This window comes from Tupaia chinensis, unplaced genomic scaffold (genome assembly GCF_000334495.1).
Source record: "Tupaia chinensis unplaced genomic scaffold, TupChi_1.0 Scaffold139484_1, whole genome shotgun sequence".
Taxonomy (NCBI): Eukaryota; Metazoa; Chordata; class Mammalia; order Scandentia; family Tupaiidae; genus Tupaia; species Tupaia belangeri.
In genome coordinates this window covers 928,133-938,870 of record NW_006199369.1, presented here as the reverse complement: position 1 = coordinate 938,870, position 10,738 = coordinate 928,133, and the positions used below count along the sequence as shown (strand labels likewise).

Below are 10,738 nucleotides of genomic sequence, written 5' to 3'. Positions count from 1 at the left end.
CCAAGAGAGGACGGCCATGCTGCAATCTCTTTTTCCTTTTCCTATATTCTCCTCCTGAGATTTTGGGCGCACACATACACACACACAAACACACACACACACACACACACACACACACACACACACCCATAGAGAGTTTAAAGCTATAGGGTCTGGGACTCAAACCACAGTCAACCATGTGGGAGTCCAGCACCTTAACCACCATTCCACCTGTTGGTTATTACTGTCGTCTAGTAAGCCAGATAATTTATATATAGTGCTTAGTATAGCATGAAAGAGAACATACATGGGACCCTTAAAAAGTCCATGGAATTGCATATTATGAAAAAACTGCACAGACATCAAATATTTTTGTACCAAAATAAATTCAAACTCTATCCCATTTTTCCATAAACTTTTTGGAGTGCCCTTGTTGTTTAATAAATGGCAATCAGTTAAAAGATGAGGGCTAGGACAATTAGGAAAGATGCATATTTATAAACTAGGGAAGCAAGAAGAAAGGACAATAGTGATGCAACAGAAGGTACCACTGCGTGAATGAGAGAGAGGCTGGGGCTGCAGGTTAAAGATGCGTTCGACAGATCCTATATGCCATCCTATTCCTTTGTCAGAGACCACAGAGGAAATATCAAAAGGGGAGAAGGGAAATAATGCCTCCAGCACAGGAATTCTTATGGGCTATCTGCACTCTGTGTGTTCAGAAAAGAAAAAGATAGACGGGGGAAGGAGCCCTTCCAAATTCTCCCCTCACACCCAGGCCTCTTTGTCTTGATAGAAATGTCACAAATTATTTTAAAACCAGTACCAAATTCAATGTTTAGCGCATAACCCACAGCCATTCTTGTTTCATGAAGTTCTACAGTTCTTATTCATTAACAAGCCATCCTTAACACATTTATCACATTATCAGAACCTAAGCTCAGAGGGAGCAGAGACTGTCCAGTATGTCAATTGCACTAGCCACTAACAGAAAGATTATTACCATGTGTTTTCCTCTGCCAGCCCTTGTAGCCAACTTCAGTAAACATCATGAAGAGCAAGTAGCTAAACTCAGACATAAATCACTCAACAATCAGGAATAGGCTCTAAAACTTTATTAGGCATTCGTGAAGGTCAGAGAGTGTGAAATATTATTTTTCTTCTGATGATACTTATTAAAGGTGAGCAGAATACTCACTGAGAATAGTTTCCAGGAGACACACCAGACAAATAATTGACCCTAAGCAGCAAGTGACAGTGTGGTTGACCATCCCAGTCGTACCTGATTCTGAGCCATAGGACAATTACTGTTCAATTCCTAATATGTCAGCTAAACCCAAAGCATTAGTCGCTTTCTCCATAAAATAAAAATATTTAAACTTTATGCAAGTATGTATTACTATATACCAAATCTCTGTTTGAAAACTTCTAACCTTAAAACCATTGAATAAATTAAAATAAGAGATTTATAAAATTAATAATTTGTTCACATAAAAGAATAATAGATTTAACAAAAATTTCAGAGAGTATTAGGAAATTATTTAGGCAACTCTAAGTTTAAAAATAAAGGTAAACTTAAAAAAATGCTCATAGAAATTCCTAACAAAATCATTAAGATTTGAAGAAAAGCAAACTAAAAAAAAAAGACAAGAAACAGTTAAACAGGATGAAATCTAAAGTATTAATAAAAGTATGTGAAAATCTTTAGTTTTTCATTAGTCCAGATGAAAAGCAACCACAACACTCTTTAATCCTCTTAAATTGATAGCTTTTTAAAATATTTATTTTTAGGTTTTTGACATAGAGTCTCCACTTACTGGAGACAGAGAAATACAAAGGGATGGAAAGTGAGAAATCACCTCCCAGAGGGGATGGCCATGCTGCAGTCCCTTCTCCTCCATTCTCCTCTTGGAATAATGGGCATGCACACACACACGCCCAGTATGATTTTCAAGCCACCAGGGACTCAAACTATGGTCGGCAATGTCACCTGTTGGCCTCAATACTTTTAAAGTATAGTGTTTGATATCGTAAAACCAAGCACTGATTTAGTGTAGATGAGGGATACATCAGTATGAACTTCTTTTAAGACATTTATATATAGGGAGAACATTTCTTGTCTTCTTCATCTTAACTTTGCAATCATATTCTCAACCCTACCAGTGTTACTGTAATGATAGTAGAATGTCCTGTGAAGAAGAAAGCAAAATGTTGGAAGGGAAACACTAGACTTTATGTCTTATTCTATTTCATTGCTAACAGAAATACCTGAGACTGAGTAATTTATAAAGAAACAGAAGTGTGTTTGACTCACATTTCCAGGGGGTGGAAAATCCAAAGGCATGAGGATAGCATCAGGCTAGCCTATGTCAAATAATGACCAACAGAAACAGAGAACATTGTGGTTGTGTGAAGAAAGAGAGAGAGAGACCCAGGGCAGTCAACTTCCTTTAAAAACAAGCAGCTCTTGGGAACCAGCAGTTAGTGTAATGGCTATGTTGCTGAACTCCCACGTAGTTGACTGCGGTTCACGTCCCGGACCCAGTGGCTTAAAACTCACGCCGGGCGCATGTGCATGTGTGCCCAAGATCCCAAGAGGAGAATGGAGGAGAAGGGATTGCGGCGTGACCATCCTCCCTGGGGGGTGATTTCTTGCTTTCTGTCTCTCTGTCCCTCTCTGTCCGTCTGGTGAGCGCACGCGCCCTATAGCGAAAATCTCTCCATAAATAAATAAATAAATAAATAAGCAGCTCTTTTGAAAAATAATCCCTTCTTTTGAAAGTCAGAACTCACTGGGTATTAAGAGGTAACATTAATCTATTAATGGGGATGATGCCATTATGATCCAAATGCCATCCATGAAGCCTTCTCTCTTAAACATCTCATTACCCTCCAGTACAATCACACAGGGAGCCAAATTCTCGAACATGAAACTTTAGGGGACAAACCATAATCCAGAGTGCTCTGTGTTTGGGACTTGCTTTGTCTTTGACTTACTAGTTAGTGTACTTCACACACATACTTAACTTCTCAGGGCATTCATCTTCTATTCCATGCCAGAAGTCAACTGAACCACACTCTCTGTGAAGCATCTCCAGTTACAGTACCACATCATGCCCTTGATTTTCTAGTAAACACCTAAATAAACAAAAATCCAGCATACCTATTTTTAATGTGCCGAGGAGAACCAAGACATTTGAAGCTGCCATTGACCATGATGGCCAATCTTGTGCAAAGAGATTCACACTCTTCCATGCTGAGAGGAGAGGAAAAGAAATGCATACATGAGTCATTGTCCTGAATGTGTGAGGAGGCATAAATAAAACTTTAAGCACAAAAATACCATTAGTATTAATCAGTAATTTTTTTATATAGAAACCTCATCAACAAACAAGTAAAATGCTTTTAAAATGGGTGAGATTTTATTTCAGTAGCCAGTTACAAAATTAACAGAAAATTATTAGCATTTCCATGTACCAAGAAGACCAGACATAAACTATATAGGAGAGAACTGATTAGCAAGAGTACAAAAATATGAAATAAATAAGAATGATCAAAACAAAAACTGTGACTGCTCTATGAAAAGAAACAAGAAACATTATAGATGGGCATAAGTCAAATCCTGAATCAATGGGAAGAGGTATTAAGAAAAAGGAAGGACCCAGCCTAGTGGCACAGTTGATAGCAAGCTGAACTACAGTGCTGGAAGCCATGTGACTGACTGCAGTTCAGATCTAAGGACAGGATTAAAAACACGCCAGGCACAAACATGTGTGCCCAGAATCCTGACAAGCTGGGTGGCTGGGGAAAGAGGATCACAGAGCAATGGGACCCTGTCAAAGGTGCTTTTTTCTGCACTCTCTGTCATGAGTGTAAGAGTCATGGTATATGCATTCCAACATATCTTTCTCTATGTTTTAAAATGAATTTCAATTTAAAACAAACTTATCTTTTTTTTTTTTTTTTTTTTGGCATGGGGCATGTGTGCTCCCTGGAGAGAGACAGAAAGAGAGGGAAAGTGAGAAATCACCTCCCGGGAGATAGCCATTCTACAATCTCTGCTCTTCTATTTCCTCTTGGGATTCTCGGTATTAGTGCACATACCCTTGATCTGTTTTTCAGGTTACTGAGTCAGGGACTCAAACTGTGGAGTTGGCCATATGGGATCCAGCACCTTAACCAGCACCCCACCTCCTGGCCTAATCTTGTCATTTTTATGAGTTCATTGTTGGTGCTCTAATTAAAGGGGTAGAACATGAAGTTACTCTCATGTTACATCATTAAACATATTGTGTCATTGGAAAAGTCATGACTCATTTTTGCATAGAAAAATACATCACGACTTTTCTGATGGCTCAATAGTTCAAAAAGTGTCGGTTTTATGACAATCATTAAGACTTAAGGCCTCTGGACCAGTAGGTGGCATAATGATTATCTTATTGGACTCCCATGTGGCTAACCATGGTTCAAGTTTCAGACCTGGTGACTTGAAACTCATGTCAGGTGTTTGCGTGCATGCCCAAAACCCCAAGAGGAGAATAGTTAAGAAGGAACTAAGTCATGGCCACCCTGCCCCTGCTAGGGGGTGATTTTTTATTTTCTGTCTCTGTCTCTCTGTTCTCCAGAAAGTATATGTACCCTATTGTAAAAAATCTCTCTGAAAAATAGACCTAAGGTCTCCGGGAAAAATAAAATCTGATAGTTTCAGTTGAATTATGGTTAGTGATCTAAAAATATAATCTAAATACATGGGATATAAAACCTCACCCTAGAAAGAAGAGATTTCCATAATCTTCTACATCAAGAATACAGAAAACAAAGTATTATACAACAATGAAAGCAATCTCTGGCCATTTACTCAAAAAAATGAACATCATAGTTCCTTTATGGTGGTTAAACTAATTAATATAGAAATATGATTACATGATGCAGAGATTTAAAGACTTATACTGAAATTCCTGAGTCTGTATTTTTGTTTTTGTTTTAATTTGCTATAGGGCGTATGCGGTTAATGGAGGGAGAGAGTGAGAGAGAGAAAGTAAGAAAGCATCCCCCAGGGAGGATGGCTATTCCACAATCCCTTCTCCATTTTCTTCTCTGGATTTTGGGCACTGAAACCCATGTGCGCAGCCTGTTTTCCAAGTAGTCATGTCGGGGACTCAAATCACTTAGTCATGGCGATAGAAATGTCTTAACCCCTAGACCACCAACTGAGCAGTGCTTGATGTGTGAGGAAAAAGTAATCCTGATCATTATTGTTTGGACTAATTTCAATTCCTTTCAGTCAGTAAAGTCAGATACATAGTTCTTATCCTCACTTCCTGCCCCATGCTTTACCATGATGCTCTGGGGGAGAAAAAAGAGGCAACAAGAGAGACACTCAACTAAAGGCCAGTGTCTTAGAATCACAGAAGCAACCATAGCCTGCTCTACTCTTCAATAACAGCAACTAATTTAGATCTTCGTTTTGCATAAATATGGACAGATTCATTCATGTGAATGCAAATGAATAGGAAGATGTCAAAGAGGAATTCCAGTGATATGTGCTCTTTCTGAGAACAGTCTACAAAACCATTGGGTTCTCAGTAGAGTGATGATGCACTTTTACATAGAAAAACACATCATGAGTTTTCCAACAATCCATTATACCTCTATGAGAACTAAAAGGAATTTTTAATGTGATACTATGCTGTCTAGTTTTAGAAATTCTGCATGAATGTGAGGAATTGTTGGTAAGTGCCAGCAAAATGAACACAGGAGTTTACAGGGTTTTTGAAATTGGCAGAGCACAACATTATAGCAAGCAGAAACATGTATGTATTAAGACAAAGTAGGATTTATCTAATTTATTTCATTTCAATATAAAATTTTATTTTATGAAAGAAGCAGAAGGACAAAAAAAATTGGGGGTAGGACTTCTGGCTACACCCTAGTGAAGCAATTAGCAAATAATTTTCTCAAAAGACAACTATAAAGCTGGATGAGAGTAACAAAAACAACCAAGGCACACGATAATCTGAGAAAAACTCGTTAAACTGGAAATGAGACGAGTGGCAAGCTGGGCACTCTAGCCGTGAGTTGCTTTCATCTCTTCTCCACTTCAACATGCAGCTCCTAGCAGGAAAGGACAGACCACAAGGATCAGCAGTGCCTGTCAGAGGTGAAGGGGGTCCACGCAGTTTGTACCAAAGGGTGATGTCCATGCCCAGTGGCATCGCCTCATAACGACCTTGGAGCTGAGCAAACAGGAAATGACAACATCTCCAGAATTTGGCCTGGGGTGGCTTCTACAAAACTAAAATGCCACTGGAGGCTACATGTACATGCAGCAGAGCCCAAAGAGGACCTGGACAGGCGTACTTGTCAACCCAGAGGCTGTCCACATGCACATAGAAGGCACACAAAAGAGCACAGTAAAACTAGGTCAACTTGAAAATGGCCTGACCTTTCACTGTTCTCCACTATACACACACAGACCCACTGGCCGACAAAAATCTGGCTGGCCTGGGGTGACTGAGCATAACCTCTGCCTTACCACTGGCTGGCAACTAGCCTAGGCAGAAATAAGAGTGGTTCCTCTGCAGCTGACCTTTAAAACTGAACAAAAACTTAAAACACAAACAATTAGAAAACTGAGTAGAGGTATCAGTAGCTACTCATTGCAGGGAGAGAAGTACAGAAACTTAATGTGGCCAAAGAAATAAAACAGACAAACAACGGACTGAAAAAAAATAAACAAATAAACAAACAGCAACAACGAAACATTGGAGGAAGGAGGAAACAGAACTCAGAGCCTCTACATTTATCCCAGATGTCCGGTTTTTAGCAAAATTTACAACACTGAAGCAGGAAACTGTGATCTGAACTCAGGGGTAATAGCAGTCAGTACAAACTGTTCTTAAGTGTTTTTAGATGCTAGACTTAGTCATGTACACACTTTATATATATGGCTACTATAAATATATTTAGATGTTTAAAAAATAAAAGGAACTATGTTTAAAGTATTGAAGAAGATTATGACAACAGAAACACAAAGAGATTCTGAAAAAGAGATGAAATTATTTTTAAAAAGGGACTAAACAAATTTTTCCTTTGAAGAGTACTATAAATGAAATTTTTTAAAAATATGTCACTTAGAAGTATCAACATGAGATTTAAGATAGCAAAAGAATCAGTAAACTTGAAGATTGAGCAATAAAAATTATTGAGCCGATCAAGTGGCATGGTAGTTAAGGCAGCTAGATCCTAAATGGCCAACTGCACAGTTCGTATTCTGGATTCAGCAGCTTGAAAAACATACCAAGCATATGTGTGCATGCCCAAAATCAAAAAAAGAAGAAATGGAAAGGAGGGGATTGCAGTGTGGCCAGGCACCGTAGGGGATGTTTGCACATCTTCTCTCTTTTCCCCTCCCCCAACCCTGGCAAGCACACACACCCTCCAGCATATGATGGGAGAATATTTTTGTAAATTATGCCTCAGATAAGGGACTGATAACCAGAATACACAGGGAACTCAAGTGGCTTACCAAAAAAAACAATGATCAACCCAATTAAAAGATGGGAAGATCAGCAGAACAAACAACTCTCTAAAGACATATGAGCAGTCAAAAAGCATATGAATAAATGCTCAACATCCCTCATCATAAGGGAGATGCAGAGAAAACCATAGAGAGATACTACCTGACTCCAGTCAGAATGGCTAAGATTAAAAAAAAAAATGATAAGTGCTGGTGGGGATGTGGTAAAATGGGAACTCTCCTACACTTTGTGGGAATGTAAATTACCATTGTGGAGAACAATATGGAGGCTCCTCAAAGACCTACACATAGAACTACCATATGACCCAGGAGTTCCATTCTTAGTTATCTACCAAAGGATAAGAGATGCTCAGTCAGAAAAGTATTTGCACATCCATGTTTATTGTGGCATTATTCACAATTGCTAAGACATGAAGCCAACTCAAAAGTACACAAACAGATGAATGAATTGAAAAAGTGTGGCACACATACTCTATGGAATATGACTCAGCCATAAAAAAATTAAAAATAATATAATAAAAAATAAAAACAAGAGCCCTGCATTTGATAGAAAGTGGACAATATGGAAGACCTGAAGATCTACTGCTGAGTGAAACAAGCCAGGCTATGGAAGAGAGACACTGTATTTCTCTACTTAATATATACTGACTATCTGCATTCTGTGGCTGAAATCAAAAGCTTAGAGAGTATGGAAACAGGGGAAATGGTTATGGATACTAGAAATGGTGTTGGGAAGAGGGTGGGAGAAGGTGAGGAGTGGAGTGTGAGGAAAGAAATTAAGGAGAAAAGTAGAGAGGCAAGACATTTATGAAGCATAGAAATGGATTATTACCTATTGATGATTATATGTTTAGTATCCTCAACTGGACTGGTGTGAAGTGTATTCATGTTGGGTTAATTCACTTTATAAGTTAAGTGATATATAGTGATTAAATGTATAAAATAAATTAAAATAAAACAAAATGATCTAATCTGAGGGTCAGACCCATTGCCTAGTGGTTAAAGAGGCTGAATCCTATAAAGTCAACTGTAAATTTTAATCCTGGGCCTGGTGTCTTGAAAAATCACACCAGGTGCATGTTTCTTCAAATTGTTTTTATTTGTTTACTCATTTATTTATTTTTAATTTGACATAGAGAGACACAGAGACAGAAAGAAAGAGGGGAAGTGAGAAAGCAAGGCACCAGGTCCAGGACTTGAACCATGGTCAGCCATGTGGGAGTGTCTAGCACCTTAACCACCATGCCACCTGCTGGTCCCAAGGTGTATGTTTTCTCAATTTTTTTTTATTTATTCATTTATTTATTTATAATCTGACAGAGAGACACACAGAAACAGAAAGAAAGAGAGGAAGTGAGAAAGCAAGGCACCAAGTCCAAGACTTGAACCATGGTCAGCCATGTGGGAGTGTCCAGCACCTTAATCACCATGCCACCTGCTGGTCCCAAGGTACATGTTTTTTCATGTTCAAAATCCTGACAGGATGTAAAAGTGGAGGAGAAAGGATTATGGCAGTACTATGCCCCACTGGGGTGCTTTATCCTCTCTTTATGTCTCTCTGTTTCTTTCTGGCAAATACATGTGCCCTCTGGCTAATAAAAGAAATCCAATCTAATAATAGAAAAATGCAAAATTTTAAAGAAATGAACAGAAGCTCACAGATCTGTGCAGTAAGACATAGGCCTTCCAACATACATGAAATGAAAGAACAAAAAGAAGAAGAGAGATTCAAAAGGCCAGAAAAAATTTTAATTTAATAATGGACAAAATTTTCCATGTAGACAAAATAGCATTAAAAATGATGATTAGGGACCAGCAGTTAGCATAATGGCTATGTCGCTGGACTCCCATGTAGTCAAACGCGGTTCAAGTCCCAGACCTGGTGGCTTAAACTCATGCCAGGCATGTGTACGTGCGTGCCCAAGATCCCAAGAAGAGAATGAAGGAGAAAGGATTGCGGCGTGGCCATCCCCCCGGGGGGTGATTTCTTGCTTTCTGTTTCTCTGTCTCTCTGTCTGGCGAGCGCATGCACCCTATAGCAAAAACCTCTCAAAAAAATGATAATTATATAAATTATTAAATGATTCTACAAATATATTTTTCTTATATCTTTCTTACCTTCTTCAAAAGAGTTAAGATTGTACAAAGTACTATTTTTAAGTTACTGGGATCAGAGCATATAAAACATAATATCTATGATAAGAACAGTACAAAAAAAGGAGTGAGGGAAGGGAGACATATTAGGGCATAATTACAATACTTTACCTAAATGAAGTTAGTGATTATATGATAAAGTACATATTATAATCCCTAGAAGGATCATAGGAAAAACTTTAAAAATATATAGTTAAGGACCATCAGGTGGCATGGAGGTTAAGGCACAGGATCCTACAGGTTCTGCTATGTACATGATTCAAGTCCTGGACCTGGTGGTCTGAAAATCATGTGTGCCTAAGATCCTGAAAGAATAGAGAAGGGATTGTGATGTGGCCATACATTTTAGGGGATGATTTCTTACACCCATTCTGTTGAGTGCATGTGCCCTATTTTAAAATATATAGAGAGCTAGATAGACAGTTAAAATATCAAAAACATTGCACTTAAAATTATGTACTAAATATAAAGGAGCCAAATAGGAACAGAGACATTAAAAAGATAGGCGACAAAAAAAAAAAAAAAAAAAAAAAAAAAAGCAAAAAAGCAAAAAAAAAAAAAAAAAAAAAAAACAAATAGCACAATAGCTAATATAAATTCTACTATTTCAGTGATTATTATAATAGTCAACAATTATTCAAAAGCAGAGATTGACAGATTGGATTTTTAAAAAAAGATCTGGCCAACCACTGTGGTGCCAACCATGCTAAGGCCATGTGGGAAGGTTCTGGGTTGTGTTCTGTCATACCTGACTGAGGCTGGGAGTGAACCCCAGCATTAAGGACACTACTGGGAGTGATTTAATCCCCTCTCTCTCCCTCTCTCAAAGAAGAAGCAAGTAAGTAGAGCTTAAAAAAAAAAAAAAAAGCAAAATCCCACTATATGCATCTACAGGAAACATTCCTTTAATTCAAAGACACAGATTGTTCGACAGTAAAGGGATATAAAACAATATGCCAGATAAGTAAAAACAAAAGGGAGGAGCAGTGGCATATTCTCAGGAAAGACAGACTTTAAAAGAAGAAATGCTAGTAGAGACAAAAAAAAAGAACATTTTATTAGGAT

The 10,738-nt window shown here is 38.1% G+C and overlaps 1 protein-coding gene across 1 annotated transcript in view; it reads right to left on the bottom strand.

Annotated features, from left to right (window-relative positions):
- The window catches only part of ABCA13 (ATP binding cassette subfamily A member 13), a 500,786-nt gene that overhangs the window by 36,763 nt on the left and 453,285 nt on the right, over positions 1-10,738 (bottom strand). Inside the window, 1 exon segment of the mRNA XM_014593022.1 lies at positions 3,143-3,235. Coding sequence (XP_014448508.1) covers positions 3,143-3,235 — 93 coding nt within the window.